This window comes from Plecotus auritus (genome assembly GCF_963455305.1).
Source record: "Plecotus auritus genome assembly, chromosome: 1".
Classification (NCBI taxonomy): domain Eukaryota; kingdom Metazoa; phylum Chordata; class Mammalia; order Chiroptera; family Vespertilionidae; genus Plecotus; species Plecotus auritus.
The window spans coordinates 90,405,482-90,423,596 of record NC_137770.1 but is presented as its reverse complement, the minus strand read 5'-3'; the positions used below and the strand labels follow the sequence as shown (position 1 = coordinate 90,423,596).

At 37.8% G+C, this 18,115-nt stretch overlaps 1 protein-coding gene across 1 annotated transcript in view; it reads left to right on the top strand.

Annotated features, from left to right (window-relative positions):
- Positions 1-18,115, top strand: part of PRKD1 (protein kinase D1) — a 322,392-nt gene that overhangs the window by 170,476 nt on the left and 133,801 nt on the right. Inside the window, exon 2 of the mRNA XM_080671929.1 lies at positions 8,227-8,365. Coding sequence (XP_080528055.1) covers positions 8,227-8,365 — 139 coding nt within the window. The remainder of the gene's footprint in view (positions 1-8,226; positions 8,366-18,115) is intronic.

Genomic DNA, 18,115 nt, shown 5'->3' with positions numbered 1-18,115 from the left:
AATTTAATCATTTTAAATAATACCTTTGATATGTGTGGCTTATGTTGGTATTAGTCTACCCAGTCTTATTTTTAAAAATGTTTTCTGCATCCCCCTTGAGCATATAATAATTAGGCTGTGAGGCATTCAGACCTTACTTGAACACCGAATCATGTATTATACTATACCCATGGTTATACAAAGAGGCACAGCACAGAATGTGATGCGTAAGTGTCAGCGCTACAGGATTATAGGTAAATGGAATACAGAGATGTCCTTGAGGAAAGCAAGGGGCGCATGGATAAGGCCAGGCTACACTGCTGCTGTGATACGCCAGGATCTCTGTCCGCTAACAGGGGTGGGCAAACTTTTTGACTCGAGGGCCACAATGGCTCCTTAAACTGGACCGGAGGGCCGGAACAAAAGCATGGATGGAGTGTTTGTGTGAACTAATATAAATTCAAAGTAAACATCATTACATAAAAGGGTACGGTCTTTTTTTTTTATTTCAATAGTTTTATTCATTTCAAACATTTTAACAAGAAGAATGTAAACACTAATTATTATAATTTGAAACTTCAAAAAATGGAGGAATCATAGCACAATAACATACCTTATATTGAAGATGGCAAAGGCAAAATAAAATTGCCTAACAAAGGAAAGGTACAAAAGCCTTTCAAATTAAACTTAAATATAATAAAATAATTTAAAACTAAAACAAATAGAAAAGAACAAAATGTGTAAACGGTAAATTAAACATTTTCTTTAGTGCAACTTCCAAATTATGCCCGGGACGTAGATGTAGATGGCAATGTAGACTGGGTTGAAAGGTTTTTGGTCTTTAAAACATCAACTTCAGTGGGAATAGTGTTGTTGGTCTCCTTTTTAGCTAATGCTCTGATACTGTGCTCTCCAGGGGCGTGTCTCCCTACATCACCACGATAAGTGTCTACGCATTCCCAGGGTGATGTCGGGGGACGCATCCGCAGGCATTACAAGGAGCCTCTGGAAGATTGAGAGGTTGTTCCTTCTACTGAATGGGCGGATATAAATCCACCCACTCAGAAGAAGGAGCTACGGCCGTGTTCCCGACGTTGCCATGTTAACACTGCTGCTGGTGAAGGAGCGGAAGGGAGAGCAAGAGAACCCGCCGCTCTTTCGGCTCTGTGGGCTGGATAGAACAGCCGAACGGGCCGCATCTGGCCCGCGGGCCATAGATTGCCCACGGCTGGCTAAGAATCCTCTTCCATTTTCCTACCTGACCCTTGCACCACACCAGCACAGGCAGGCATTAGTTAGAAGACACTGAAAAGTTTAGCTCTTCTTCAGGGAAACAGTTGCCTTTTCTTATCTCTTCATCTCCAGCTATTGTTTCTTACTCCAGCCCAAGCACTGAACCCCATCAATTTCCTTCTCTGTTGAGTCAGAATCAGCTACCCAGGGTTTTAGAAAGGATATGAAAGTACATTATTGTATTATAGTTTCAAGAACTTTTGTATTCTAATCAGGGACTATCCTTTAACAGTGAAAGTTTAATCCAGTGTAGCTCAAACTGCAGTTTGAGAATTATATGATAATTATTAAATCTTGTATCTTTATATTATTACTAATCTTAAAAATGTATTCTTACCAATTACAGACACTTCATTTTTAACTTACTTTTCTTGCAAATGCAATTTACACTGAATTAAATGTACCTAAAGGATGGTAAAAAAAGATTAGTATTCTATGTTTAAAAAGCACAGGGGACTTTTTCTTTTACTCACAAGTTGTATCTGGTATGGATATGCTTTCCTGGTCCAAAAAAATAGAAAACAACACAAAATGTCTGTTTTACACACTGGCCAACAGGCAGCATGGGACTGTGATCCCCAAGAGAAGGGTAACAAGCAAGTTGACTGCTGCAGTCATCTGAGCTTCCTGCCTGGAAGCAGGCAGGCTCCAGAGCGTAGTGAAGGGAGACAGAACCCCAGCAGAGCCTGCTTGGCTGTGGAGGAGACAGACAAGAGAGCTCAAGCAGACCTTGTGAGCAAAAAAACATACAACTTCTAAGGGGAGAAATACTGGAAGGTTGGGAACTATACAAAGAACAAACTCCAGAAACCTGATTAGGGGTACACTTGAGTATTGGATTGAATACAAATCTCTGTGTGTAAGGTGAAAAATCTATAAGGCAGAAGAAAGCAACTGTTGGGAAGCTATGAAGTTAACACTTTCCAGAGCTCACACAGGGCTGCGAGACAGTTGAATTTGTATCAGGAGAATAGGAAAGATTTCACAGAGCACTTAAGGCATTCCATAGAGAGGTTCAAAGAGTCATGCATTAGTAGTAGGGATGAACTGTCTAGGCAGGGGTTCTCAAACTTTTTAAACGGGGGGCCAGTTCACTGTCCCTCAGACCGTTGGAGGGCCGGACTATAGTTTAAAAAAAAACGCTATGAACAAATTCCTATGCGCACTGTGGGCCCAGGACGAGTCGGCTGCTAAGCAGGATAGGCAGTGGCACCCGGCGGGCCGTATAAATGTCCTCGGCGGGCTGCATGTGGCCCGCGGGCCGTAGTTTGAGGACGCCTGGAGAGCAAGTGCTACTCTGGAGCTGCCCTAACAAAGCTTAAAAATAAGCCTTAAAAAGATAATACTGATCTGCAAGTACCTTAATGTTTAGTCAAAACAAAAATCAACATTCTTTAAAGGAAAACAACAATGTTCACATTAATGCATGATATCTGGCATCTAATTTAAAAAGTATACATATGAAAAAGCAGGAAGATGTGACCCATACCTGGATTAAAAGAATGAATGGAGCCATGGCCAGGTGGCTTGGTTGGTCGGAGCATCACTCCTTATGCCAAAAGGTTGTGGGTTCAATCCCTGGTTGGGAGGCAATTGATTGATGTTTCTCTCACATCCATGTTTCTCTCTCCCACCCTTCATCTCTCTAAACATATCCTCAGGTGATAATTAAAAAAGGAGTGAATGGAAACAGACCAGAAATTATAGAAGTGATGGACTTAGATGAAAATGTAAGGTGAAAGGCTATACACTGAAAACTATAAAACACTGCTGAAAGAAATAAAATTAAATGCAAATAAATGGAAAGGCATCCATGCTCAAGTATTGGAAGAATTAATATTATTAAAAATGGCCATACTACCCAAAGAGATCTACAGATTCAGTGCAACCTCTATCAAAAGCACAATGGCATTTTTTTTTTTACAGAAATAGGAAAGAACAATTCTAAAATTCATATAGAACTGCAAAAGACCCCAAAGAGCCCAAATAATTCTGAGCAAGAAGAGTAAAACTGGAGGCATAATACTTTCTGGTTTCAAAATATATTATGGTAATTAACACAGTTATGGCACTAACATAAAAACTGGTAGGTTAATAGCCAGACTGATCAAGCAAGAAAGAGAGAAGACACAAATTATAAATATAAGAAACTAATAAAGAGACATTACTACAGACCCTATAGACATTACAAGGGTGATTAGGGAATAAAATGAAAAAAACTTTATGCTCATAAATTTTGACAACTTGGATGAAAAAAATAGATTCCTTGAAAGATACAAATTTCAGAACTCTCTTAAGAGTAAATTGAGATCAACAATTCAAAGGACTTGTATGCATGCATATAAGCCTAACCCAGTGGTCGGCAAACTGCGGCTCGCGAGCCACATGCGGCTCACGAGCCGCGGTTTGCCGCTCTGTTGACTAATGAGTTTGCCGACCACTGGGATAGGGGCTTAATCACAAGGACAACAACAGCCTGTAATTATTGGAATCGAGAGTCTAGGTCAGTGGTCAGCAAACTCATTAGTCAACAGAGCAGCAAACCGCGGCTCGCGAGCCGCAGTTTGCCGACCACTGGCCTAACCAATGGACACAGACACCAGGGGGGTGAGGACATGAGTGGTGGGGGCCGTGGGGGGATAAGGACACATATGTATTACCTTAATAAAGTAAAAAATAAAAAAGCATAAAGATTATAATAAAAATAAATTAAAAATGAAAAAAAAGTAAATTGAAATCTAACACATGTTATATCTATTAAGGAAATTGAATATGGAGTTTTAAACCTTCCAAAAGAGAAAAATCCAGGTTCAAATGGCTTTGCTGGAGAATGTTACTAAACATTTAGGGAAGAACTTATACCAATTCTCTATAAAACTTTCAGGATATTTGCAAAAAAAGTACCTCAATACATATTTCTACTTCACTCGAAAATTACCTTAAAATGGACCATAGACCCAAATCCAAAATCTAAACAATAAAATGTATAGCCTAAAACAAAGGAGAAAATTTACCTTTAGTTTATGCAAATGTTTATTAGATATTATACCAAAAACATGACCCATAAGGAACTATTTGTTAAATTGGGCTTCATAAAATGAAGAACTTCAGAAAACAATGATAAGAGAACAAAAAAAGACAAGCCACAGACTGGAAGAAAATATCTATGAAATACATACAACACATACAACTTTTATCTAGAATATATAAAGATCTACTAAAACTAATCAATAAGAAAATGACTAATTTTTTTAAATAAGCAAAAAAATCGATCAGACGTGTGTGTGTGTGTGTGTGTGTGTGTGTGTGTGTGTGTGTGTGTAATAAGCACATGAAGCCCTGGCCAGGTAGTTGTTCAGCTGGCTAGGGTGTCTGCCCGATATGCCAAGGTTGGGGTTCAATCCCCAGTCAGGGCACATTTCTCTCCCTTCTTCTTTCTCTTCAATCAATAAAAATTAAAAAAAAAAAAAACAAACAAAAAATAAGTGCATGGATAGTTGCTTGACATTGGTAGTCATTGGGGAAAGGCAAATCAAAATATGAGACAGCATTATACACTTATTAGAATGTCTAAAATAAAAATGTGGCATTACAAAGTGCTATCAAGAATGCAGAGCAGCTGGAAGTTTCACACATTCTGGTGGGAATGCAAAATAGTACTTTGAAAAAAGTTTGGCAGTTTCTTATAAAGTTATCCAGGTACTTTCATACAGCCAGAGAAGTAAAAGCTTACAGTCTCACAAAAAACTCTAAGCGAACATTTTTAGAAGCTTTATTTGTAATAGTCAAAAACGAACTGACAACTCAAATGCTCCTTAACTGAGAATGGGATACATACACTATGGTTCATCCATACAACACAGTGGACCTCTCCTCAGCAATGAAAAGCAAGAGCATGAATAAGTCTCAAATTCATTATGTTAAGTGAAAGAAAAGGCCAGATTCAAAATCATGAGTTGTATAAAACCATTTGTGCAACGTTCTTGAAAAGACCAAATCATAGGGACAGAAGATAGTTCAGGGACTGAGGCTCAGGGGAAAAGTTGACTGCATATGAGCACGGATAAAATTTTTGCAAGATGGAACTATTCTATATCTTGGCTGTGTTGTATATACTATATATATGGCATGTGGTTTATGATGTACATTTTTCAAAACTAGCAGAACTGTATATCAAAACTGTGCATTTTATTGTATGTTAACTATACCTTAATCATTTACAACAGTACAAAAGATAAATTTAGCAAATGTATCTCAGACCTGTACACTGAAAACTATAAAACAATTTGAGAAAAATTTAAGATAAATTAATAAATAGGGTAACTAACATACATTGTTCATAACAAAGTAGAAGTCTCCACATTGTTAAAATATAGGTCTCCCCACACTGATCTATATATGTTTCAATGCAATATCACTAGAAATCACAGCAATTTTTTTTGGTAGAAATTGGCAAAGTGATTTCAAAATGTATGTGGAAATTCAGAAGGCTTATAATATTCAAAGCAATCTTGAATAGGAAAAAGATGGAGGGCTTGCACTACCTGAATTCAAGGCTTAGTGTTAAGCTCCAACAATAAGTATAATGAGATGTTGGCATAGGGATAGACTTATAGAGTAAACGTAAACTTATCATGTGGTTCAGAAATTCTGTTCCTAGATACATATATGAAATGAAAAAAAAATATGCTCACTGAAAAACTTACACAAAAATGTTCATAGTGTTTTTATTTTCAATACTCACAAACTGGATAAAAATGAAATGTTCATCTGTGGGTAAATGGATAAACAATTATCCTAGATCCATGTAATGATATGCGAATAATTAATAAAAAGAGATGAAGCTCAAATGCAGTATGTATAAATGAGTCTCAAAAACATTACAGTGAGCAAAAGAACCCAGCCAGAAAAGAGTACGAAGTAATACTGCATGATTCCGTTTGTATGAAATCCTATAGCAGGTCAACTGATCTATGGAGACAGAAGTAGATCTGTGCCTAGAATCACAATTGTGGGTGGCATCGACTACAAGTGGGTACAATAAAATTTGGGGGGTTTGATGAAAATGTTTCATGTCTTATGATTTTGTTTATATGGGTATTGATATTTGTCAAAATTTAGATTTATAATTTCAGAACCACTTTATATTATGTAAATGATACTTCAATTAACTTTATTTTCTTGTTGGGAAAATTTTATTTTAGAGTTCCCTTTCTTTCATTGTATTCTAATATTTTGGAGAAATTGCCAAAAAAGAGGGAACTATTTTTTTATTTACTCAAGGGGAAGAAGTTACATCATTTCAGCTCTTTGTTTATTTTAAGGCAGCCAACTTTACTAAGTGATATGAAGAAGCAGTTTTAAGCCTAGTCACTAACGGATGCTTAAGAGCCAAGAGTTATGTTCTGAATGCACTTAATTTTAATTCATACAAAATGTCTCACTTAAATGTAACCTTCATTTTATTAATAAGAAAAAAAGAAGAAATCACAATATATAGTATTTATCCTCAAAAGATATCATATTCTAGACATTTCTTCTCGACAGCAGCCCCTTAAAATCCACCTTTATTGACGTGTCAGAACCATTACTAGTTTTAGGAACAAGAAAGACAATTTTATCCCCTTATGATCTTTTCTTACTATATTACACATATTAATTTATAAAAACTAATCTTTAGGAACAAGAAAGACAATTTTATCCCCTTATGATCTTTTCCTACTGTATTACACATATTAATTTATAAAAACTAATCTTTGTGTGGAAAAGGCATATACAAGAAAAGAGACCTTTTTACAAATCAGGTTAGCCTAGATTGATCGATGGTTTATTTTAACGAAAATATTCAATGTTGGAGCAGATGACCTTCAAGAAAAAGTCATGATTGTGGATTGACAGTTTAGTAATGAGTTCGAAATTTGCTTTAAGATCTTTAAGGATGACCATTTGCAACAGCATGGATGGATCTGGAGAGCATAATGCTAAGCAAAGTAAGTCAGTTGGAGAAAGATAAATATCACATGATCTCACTCATTTGTGGAATATAATGAACAACATAAACTGATGAAAAAAAAACAGATCAAATCTACTTTTAAAGCAGAATTAATTTCAGCTATGGTTTGAATTTTGGGCCTTTCCCTGCCTTAGGAGGAGGAGAGGGAATAATATTGATGGTTAGTATTATAATAGTAATTGTCATTATAATTTTTCTAGGCTTGTCCATGATAAAGTATTCTTCATTTAGCTTTCATTATATGCGTGCAACCAGGAGACAGTTCTTGAGTGATAAACTCTTAGATTTATCTCTGTAAGGGGAGTATAAATGAGGTATTCTATTTAAAACATACTGACTTTTAGCTGCTGTACTTTTCTATTTAACCTACATTGTATGGAAATGAAATGAATGTAAGGGCAGCCACAGAGGGACAGTTGGGTTGTCCCTTTTGGTGCTTTCCTGAATCAGAGCATCTAGATGACACTACTGCCCACACAGAGAGCAAGCTTCGATGTATTGAGTCATCTCTTATTTGGGAACATGCCCGAATGGACTGACCTTTCTTTTGCAAAGAAAGGCAATAGTATGTTTAACGGGCTTGTAATAAACTGACTCATTTTTATGCAATTGAAATGCTATAGGCCATATAAAAATGTACACTTCCTTCCACCTATTATATTTCTTCAGCAACTTACAGCCAAAAATTTCTTTGAATCTCATATTCTCCTGTTTTCTGGCTAATTAGATCCTTTGGTCATTATTGCTCTAATGATATGTTATTTCTTTCCTTGTGACTTGGAGTCATGTCAATATCATTTTTGTCATTTATTTTTAATTTCTATATATTTTGAACTTTTCTAATTAGTCTGCATTTGTGTCCTGACACTTACTTATTTCATTATTGTTTTAAATTTAGGACGATTTTGACATGTAACCTGTTGTGATATTTGTATTTGCAGTTCCCCGAGTGTGGTTTCTATGGAATGTATGATAAGATCCTGCTGTTTCGCCATGACCCTACCTCTGAAAACATCCTTCAGCTGGTGAAAACGGCTAGTGATATCCAGGAAGGCGATCTTATTGAAGTGGTCTTGTCAGGTAGTATACTTTTTTTCTCTCTCCACAGATTAATAATTAGTATGTGAAGAATTCTTGCACATAGTTTTGAAGGCATCATAGAAAACATACATCAAACTCGGTTCCAAAAGGAGATTTTAGGGCTCTGTTGACAAGTACTTTCAAAATTATTTTGGTAAAAACAAGAAGTTTCCTTTGAATTGGCTGTTTCCACACCCAGTACTGTCCCAATCACTTCTCCCAACTTCACGCTCTCCCCAGCCCTCAAGGATACACTCCCATACCTTCATTCAATGAATGAATCATGTGGACAGCAGCAAAAGCAATAAAAAAAATTTCCAACAGCTAAGCTAAGGCATGTCAGGCCCCCAAGTGTTACTGAGTGTCTGGAAGCCAAGGAATAACAGCAGGGCTAGGAAACCATTGCTTTAGTTGAGTCAGACATCCAGTAGCGCTGAGCCAAGACCAAGTTGAAAACCAGAGCTCAGCATTTACAGTATCAGGCTATGCCCTGTGACACTAGCTAACTCACTCCCTGAGAAATGGCTGCATTTCCCTCTGCCCAAATGTATATTTCTTGTTTAGGATTTAGAAGTTAGGAGTGTGCCTATCAATACAGGAAGAGAAAGGATGATTTAATTATTATTTTTTTTAAAGTGCCAGAGAACAGCTGTAGCAGGGATCCTTGCAACATTCAGTGCAATATTCTGAAGAGGTTCAGATTTTTATTGTTTATTTTTGTTAAGCTTGAGTCATTGAGAAACTCAGATTGCATTACCCCTTTCTCCCCTCCAGGCTTCTTTGCTTGCTATCTCTTTGATGGAAGGAAATCCATTAGCTTTAATGATTCTGGACTCCATTTCCTCAAGTTCCTCAATTTGTTCTGAGCCCAGTACTTGGGTGCACTGATAAAATTCAGTTGGTCTTTGCTTTAAGTCTAATTATCTTTGTCTTTATCAATCACCTATCCTTGTGTGAGGTCCTAGAATTTCCATATTTTCGTTGTGTAGATAGATACTATAAAACAAATCGTTTTGCTATTTAAAGTAGTATCGTTACTCTTGTTTATAGGGTTGCCAGTTGCTAAATAAACAAAAAATAAATAAATAAAAGCAAAACCTTTCATAGTTTTTTGTTAAATTTTTTGGAAAAATCACTTGCTTTGACTAGATTCTCTCTTTTCTTTGGCTCTTTTCACATTGACTTACTGAACCCTGGCCTCACAATAGTAGTGTCTAGAAATGCCATTTTTTAAGGTTCCTGTTTCTGAACACTAGGGGCCGCCTAAAATAAATTATTCAGTGGAACCGGGCACTGGATCTGTTCTCACCATAATTAACATTCAACTCAGCCAGACTGCTTTGCGGGAAATGTGTTTTATGAGTCTTCTTTCCTTGTGGCAAATATTAAAACTTTAAAAATTACATTTCTAAGTCTAGTTTATTTTTCTTTCCATTTTACTTTTGTTATCAAGTGCTTCAGAGTACAGTCCCAGACAGATCGGATGCACGCTGTGTGTGTGCTGGAGATACTGCCTGCCTGCAGCTCTTCCCCACACTGAGCTCCTGCCACAGCCCTCCCAGTGCCCCGCTGCACAGGAACCCTATTCTGCCTTCCCTGTCCTATCCTTGCAACCCAGAACTTCACTGTGCTCGAGCTCAGCTTCTTTTCCCATCCACCCTCGATGTTTCATCTCTCCTGTCTCCCTGGCTGCAGTTGCTGGGAGGGCACCTAAAGCCAGCCCTTTTTCCCAGCTGCTTCCCCAGCTGCAGGAGGAGGAAGGCCTCTCCTACTCTTATTGGTGTCTTTGGTATTTAAAAGGAGCCATTCTGTAACAGCCTAGTTTCAATTCTGAGCCTAGGCAGGGGTGGGCAAACTTTTTGACTCGAGGGCCACAATGGGTTCTTAAACTGGACCAGAGGGCCGGAACAAAAGCATGGATGGAGTGTTTGTGTGAACTAATATAAATTCAAAGTAAAGGAGCAGAGGGGAGAGCAAGAGAACCGGATAGAACAGCTGGATCCGGCCCGCGGGCCGTAGTTTGCCCACGGCTGGAATAGAGCCTCTGAGCCCTTTTCTTACTCTCCACAGCCCCACTGCCCCCAAGTCGTTTAACTCTTAAATTATTCCAGTGTGTATATTTAATTATACAGCTACTCAATTATATTTAGATCTCTAGCATTTATCTGTAAACTTCTTCTAGCTCCTCTCCCACTCTACTGCTTAGAGTTGTAATTTTCTCAACAAATGTTAAAAATAGTTTTTCCTTAACATCTCCAAACCTTCTGTATTACACCCCTATTTTTCTGTCTGCCTCTTACCTTCTTTCTCACACTCTTTTTAGGCCCCGAGTCCCTTGTGATCAGATGCCTGCTATTCTCCCCTGACTTTGCCTCACTTGCAGCCCAGCTCCCCGGAAGGGGGTGCTCCATCCCTTCCTTCAGGGAGGCCGTGCTGCTCACTGTCCTCCACTCTTAGGTGAGGAGTTGAAGGAAACAGTCCGACGTTGTTCCCTGGGTCCATTTCTGCTTATTTTCTGGACCATCCTCTAGTTCCAGTCATACCTGTTTCACTAGTTACTTTTTCCTTAGACTATTGCATTGCAGTGATTTACCTCCTTGAAGCCTCATTCTTTTAGTCATGGCACTCACTTCAGCATCAGACTCCTAATCTCTTTTCATTTTCTGCACCCAGTCATCTTTGGCATTGTTAACATGGAATTTATAACTTCAGATTCCTTGTTATCCCTGCTGTTGTTGGTCGCCTGCAGCATAGTCCCAAGCTGACCTCACCTATAAAGCATGGCTCCTGCACTGAGGTCACCATCTGGCCGCATTCCTCCTCCATGCCGTCCCTTGTGACCAAATGCACATTTCTGTTCCCTGTCTTTTTCACTGTAGTTGTCAACCACTAACTTCCTCCCATTTTTGGACTGCCTTTGTCCCTTTCTCTCTCCCCAGAGCACACAGCCCACTATATGCATGACTTGCATCACTTCGACGCAGTCTCAACTACCTTGTATTCTCTCGTAGCCTCCAAGGGCCTGATGTGCCTGTCGGTAATCTAAATTACTTCACCAAACATTTTTGCCATTCCTATTCTGAGTCACACGTGACTGCTAGACATACACATTCCCTGCCTGTTTGGCTCAGTGCAGATTCGCCTTCTACCTGGCCTTACCACTGTTCAGCTTCTTCTCCCCGCATCCTCTCGTTGCCACAGGCATATAAACATATATATTTTCAATTAACAGGTAGGAGTTGGTCACCTGACTATCATATTAGAAGTTACCATATGGACAAAATTTTGTAAAAATACCGATTTTTATAAAAATATTATTTCTAGATATATCCTCAAAGTTAACTGAAGTTTAAGTCTCCTGGTAATGCATTCACTCAGCAACAAAAAGAAATTAGTGCCTGTGTTGTGGGCATGATTGTGTTGCATTATAATTTGAGGCAAGACAAATGATAGCTACTAAGACACTTCAGGCCATGGGTGTGGGGGAGCTCAGATCACACCCTCATTTCTGAACCAGCCCCTGAAAAGGATGGAGTGCTGTGATTGGTCAGAGAAATATGCCATTCTCTGGAGGTGTGGTTAAAGATCAGCTTTATTCAAACTGCAGTGGGTAAGGAGGGTAGTGGGAGGGGGGGGCGGGCAAAACACTGGGTGTCCCTCTATTGCAGAGGTGGGCAAACTTTTTGACTCGAGGGCCACAATGGGTTCTTAAACTGGACCGGAGGGCCGGAACAAAAGCATGGATGGAGTGTTTGTGTGAACTAATATAAATTCAAAGTAAAGGAGCGGAGGGGAGAGCAAGAGAACCCTCCGCTCTTTCGGCTCTGCGGGCCGGATAGAACAGCCGAACAGGCTGGATCCAGCCCGCGGGCCATAGTTTGCCCACGGCTGCTCTATTGCCTTTGACCAGTTCCCAAACACAAGCATACTATGGAAATTTCCCTCTTGAACACTATGATTTTACTGTTAAAATTCATTTATCCAAATTTTGTTTTTCTTCATTAAAAATTAAATTTCATTATGTAGTTACATAAACATAATTACATAAATATAATCTGGTTCTTCTTATATTTAGCCCACATTCTACCAATAGGAATATTTTTCTGACATAGGAGAACAGTAAAAATGTGAGAAAATATGGAAATTGTTTATTTTGAGGAAGGTTAAATAATCTTGCCTTTTCAGACAATACCAGAGATTTTCTCTTGTTGATGTCATTTTCTGCTGAGATCTTTCATCATCTGTTAGTACTAACCAGGCTGCTCCCAGCAAATTTGCTGGGTTTTCTTCCCTTTTTCTTTTTGAAAAACGTGGCTTTAGACCCAGAAAGCCAGGAAAAGATTGCTTCTGGGTGGAGGGGTTGGGTCATGGTGAAAAATGAAATAGCTTTATGGAAGTTCCCCACCATTCACACTCCCACCACTATCAGATTGTCTGTTAAGCAGAGAATTAGCATTGTTACTATTGTTATGAAGTAGGAAAACACTGCAAATGGAAATTTCTCTTACTAAAGCCAAAGTCAAGTTCAAATGTATTGTACTGAACTATAAAATAAAGTTCATGGAATTTATCTGAAGTGTTCTTCATGATGGGTCTCTATCAAAGCTTAATAATTCAGCCCTAGCAAAGCAAATTAATAACAGTACTGTGTTCACATGACCCAGATCTTTTAGTTTTTGTTATTTAGGTACTTTGGGACTTGATCTCTAATAAGTGTGTGTGTGTGTGTGTGTGTGTGTGTGTGTGTGTCTGTCTGTCTTATAGGCGATTAAATGAAAAATAGACAAGGATTACAAGAATTTCTCAACTAAAATCATTATTTTAAAAGTCTTAGAGCTAAATGTTGAATCTTTTTACTAATGGTAAAAATCCATCTTTTTCTTGTATTTTTTCATTAGTTTTTGTAACAGATTATGCTGCATTATTTATAACTTTTGCAAAATGCCGTTTCTATATGTGGTTATTTGTTTCCCACTATCTAGAGATGGAAACCACTTGAAAACGTTAGTGCTATAGCCCAGGCAGAGGGAGTGTGGCCTATTCTCAGGCAGTGACAGTTGAAAATGAGGTAGGGAGATCAACAAATGTTTCAGAGGTAAAATTAAAGAGATATAATCACCATTTAGTCATAGTTGATGGAGAATGAGAAAATGAAGAGTACTCTAAGGATAGATACAGCTACTTAAGAGAGATCACATTTTCTACCCCCATCTCAAGTTTTGTCCTTATCTTTTTTTGTTCAATGTGTTTGCCAAATGGTTTGGATATTGCCCTGAGAGGCTGAAGAACTGATTTCTTGGGCATGAAGTACCATTTATTTCCTTTGTAATTTTGCACAAGTTGCATAACTGCTGGGATTCAGGGGTTTTTGTTTATTTTTTAATAAAAAAAGAGTTTATACTGGATGAAAGTGTCATACAGTGCTCATAGTAGATATATTCCAAATGTTCTGAGAGGGCATATCCATTTTCTGTACACATAGGCCTCTTCTCTCTCATGGAGGGGAATATTTGAACCATGCAAAAGCAGGAGTTAGGAAGGGAGAAGTCTTTGTTTATGTAATATCACAAGCTTTTGGAGCAGTTTACATAAGTGATTTTGTTTCCTTAGCAATGACTCTGGGAGGTAGTGAAATCGGATATCTTAAAAGCTATGGAATATAAATTTAACTCCCCCACCTCCCACAGTGAGCAGAGGTGGCACCAGAGCTTGAATGGACGTGTTCAGTGGCTGTTCACACCACTTCACTGTCAAGCTAACCCTTTGAACTTGGACCAGTAAACACGAATGCTTGAGGAACTGTTCAAAGAATTCCTACTACAGTAAGATAGTTTATATTTCAGGGAAACATTGATGGTATTTGTAACAACCAAATAAGTACTGAGCCACAGGTTTCATTGCCATGATTTTTATTACGGAACCATTTTCCCATTTCTCATAAAAAAATACTAAATAGTTCTACAAACTGTTATCACATTAAGCGAATCCTGGAGGCTCTTGTCTGCGGAGTTACAATACAAAAATCTGAAATAATAAAGTAACCTGCTTAAACAGGATCTCATCAGCTAATTTCACAACTCTGATAAAAATTGAAACAGCGTCTTAGGGTCACTATATTTAAGACATTCTTATGACCAGGTTTTCTATTACTAAGATTTGGTGTCTAAAACATAAGCCAGAATGAATATATGGTAAAAAAAAAATCTATCAGGATCCTCCTTCATTTATAGAAAGTATAAATTGTTGATTTATATGGCATTATGCCAGTTATATCCATTTCTCTCAGAAACAGTACATTGCTTAGCAGTGTTTGGTCCCCCTCTGAAACATAGGTGGAAGAGAAAAACCTCGAGTGATACCTTACATCCCCGCATTATTATTTCTACTGAGTACATTCTATAGGTATAGCTTTGTTTGCTTGCTTTTAAGAAAGCAGAATTAATCATGGGGAGCACTTTCCTAGCCCTAATACTGCTTGGATAATTAAGGTTATAAAAGACATGGCATTTAGTACTCAATTTATAATTCTTTGTAGTGGTTCTTGGACATCTAAATATGTCGGGCTGAGTGGTGCCAATTCCTATCCAACTTTCATTGCAATTATCTGTGCGGGTGGTGCTGTAACAATGGAAAATTTAAATGCCAGATTACAGGTCATCACTTTATGTTAGTGTGTCTTCAGCATCTCCTTTTTGTTATTGTCAATATTAATTCTGTTTCTACCCTTTTAAGTGAACCAGTTCTAGTTTCTTTGTGCCACACTAAACCTTTTTCATAGACAAATGGACGTAAGTGCGGGCCGGTTTGGGATGTTTCCGTAGGGTTCCTGTCCACCCTAATTGTGACTTCAGTGGAGCTCGAGGGGTCAGGCAGACCTTAGTTACTTTGATGGTTTTCTCTGTGATTTTTTTTTTCTTGGTGTGGGTTCTCCAGGGAGATGTGGCTCCATGTGCATGCTTCTTTTACCCAAGGACCCCTCCCTTAGTGTCAAGGCTGAATGGAGACATTATCTCAGGTAACATGGCACATGAGACAAACACTAAAGGGAAAAGTGGTTTGCAGAAAATTATTTAATTTGAAAATTTTATGCACATTTTGTATTTTGCTACACTGTATTTCTTTTCCTTAGTTCTGAATAGATGATATTTCTCCACATGCTGTTCTTTAAGAAATTATGAAAACAATAGCGATGGTGATTAAGGACATATAGCATTTATGATGTTAGGCACTAAGTGCTTTACATATAATAACTCAGAAATATGCATCATATTTTTTATGGCATCTATTCACATAACTTCAATCCAATACTTAGTAGACTTCCAGGCAAAGACTTTGGTCTGAATCCCAGACCTGTCATTTATTTCTTATATAATGTTTGGCAAGACAGCTCATTTCCCTGAGTCTTGATCCATCACCTGTGAAATAGCAATAACAATATCTACAATGTAAGGTTAGGCTATAGGTGTCATAATAATAAATATAAAACATTTCATAAGATGCCTGGAAAATACAGAATAGTCAACTCTCTTACCCTACCTCCATCCCACTAAAGTGTACATTTCTTGAAACAGGAGCCATTTATTTTTATATTGAAGCCCTAAGACCTGGCATATCACATGTAATCAATGTCTATTTGTTGTGTGAATAAATGAATCCTTGAATTAACAAAATGTACAAACCAGCAAACGAGTGAGTAAATTGGTGCTCTATATATGATACTCAAAAGCTACCACTATTCTGTGGGAATTGAATTTCAATGCTTGCAATTGGCTCACCTTGGCCTACTCTATTAGTAATGTAAGTCTTATTGTCATCTGACTAATCTTGTTTCTGGATTCTTGCTATCCTCTACATATTTTCAATAACTAATTATTTTTTAGATATTATTTATTTTTAGAAACCCAGTTCTGCTTTCAAAGCATTGCAGTCTCTTTCACAACATTTCTCAAGGCCAAATTTATAGAATACCAGTTATTTTCCCATCTACTTACTGCTACTCGCGGATCATGTTCATCACTGTGACCAAGCAGCCCCATTTGCTACCAAACTCAATTCACTTGTTTAAAAAATTAATTGTTTCAACCATTGCTCTTTTCTCCCAGATATTCTTGCTTTCTAAAATGTATTCAGTAGTCACTCTCTTTTGATGCTCTCCTCCAAAAACTAATCTGACTCGCCTTCATCAATTGTCATTTCCTTATCTGTATCTCAGTGTTTCATACCTGCATGAGAGCTCAGACGGGTGACCCTGGAGCTAGTCTCTGGCTCTGGAAGGAACAAGGACTGATATCCTGAGGTGCCGGCTAGCCTTTCCTGCGGCTCCCTCTCGTCCCTCCTCATGAACTCCCTCTGTGCCTCAGGTCTATAGGAAAAGCTGAGTCATGTGCTCCACAACTGGAACGAAAGTCTCCATAGATCTCTGCTCATGAACATACCATGGTTCTCAGAGAGGGACATACCATGCCCCTCTGTTCACAGAATTAGCCTAAGGCCTAGTTCTTCACCATCTGGCAAGTAGATATCTAGCCAGAAATCATAGTTTTTCCTTTCTTTCTCTTTTCATCTATTACTTCTCTAATTGAGGACAATATAGTTCATCCATATAAACAGGAAAAGAAAACAGGGGCAAGGAAAAACCACACAAAGGGGGCTTTTTCTCTGTATTCGCTGGTCTCTGTGTAACCAAAAATTCCTTATATGTGCTTCCTAGGGTGGAAACTTAAGTCTCATGTGCATAAATCTTACCACATTAGGGCCTTGATAGTAAATGGAATCTCAGATGACTTTGCATATTCAGAATCCTAGAAAATATAGTGTGATGTTAGCTTGCTCTTTTTGCCTTTTTACATGCATTAGTTTATGAAACACAGAAAAGTCTTCTTAATCTACCTTATCAGATTTAACTTCGAATTATTTGGGGCTTCTTTCAAAAAATTGCACTCCAACTGAAAAACGAAGACTGACACAGCAGAGATGCCAAAATAGATGAGTTACAGAATATGAACATAAAATATAAAATGTTTTAGGCAATAGTAGTAGATTGTGAAATGTATTTCCTTGGCTTGATTTTATATAGAGATGATTTTTTTTCAAGTCAACCTTTGAAAAAAAATTACTTTGTTGCTAAATTTGACAACACAAAATTCTTGTGCTCTAGCCTCAAACTAGAGAATAAAACTAGATTTTTATTTTGTCCGTCTGTTAAAAATATGAAATTCTATATGAGAATCAGCTGAGAGATACACAATCCAACCATTCTTCTAGTCTTCCCTGTCATGTGAGCTAGCCACTGTCATGTGAGGCTATTTAAATTTAAATTAACTAAAATCAAGTAGAATTAAAATGCAGTTTCTCAATCACACTAACTGCATTTCAGGTGTTTAACAGTCACATTGGCTAATAGCTGCCATATTCATACAGAACATCTTCATCAACAAAAATTCTATTGGACAGAGCAGCGAGATAAATCAATGTTACTGCTAAAGATCTGTAACAGATTACGCTCGCATGAGCGCGCATGCGTGCAGAAATGCTTTTATTAAAATGTTCTTTGATATGACATATTGAGAGATGTTACAAATGGCACACCTGATAATTTTGGTAGCATATTTATTATCAATATCTCCTAGGAGAAATTGTCCACTATATCATCCTGTGGGTTTTTCATAGTCTAAATTCTTTGGACTTTAGTACCCCAGACAGCTCTGTTTTATGAATAATGTTACTCAGATGACATGTAATTATTTTTCC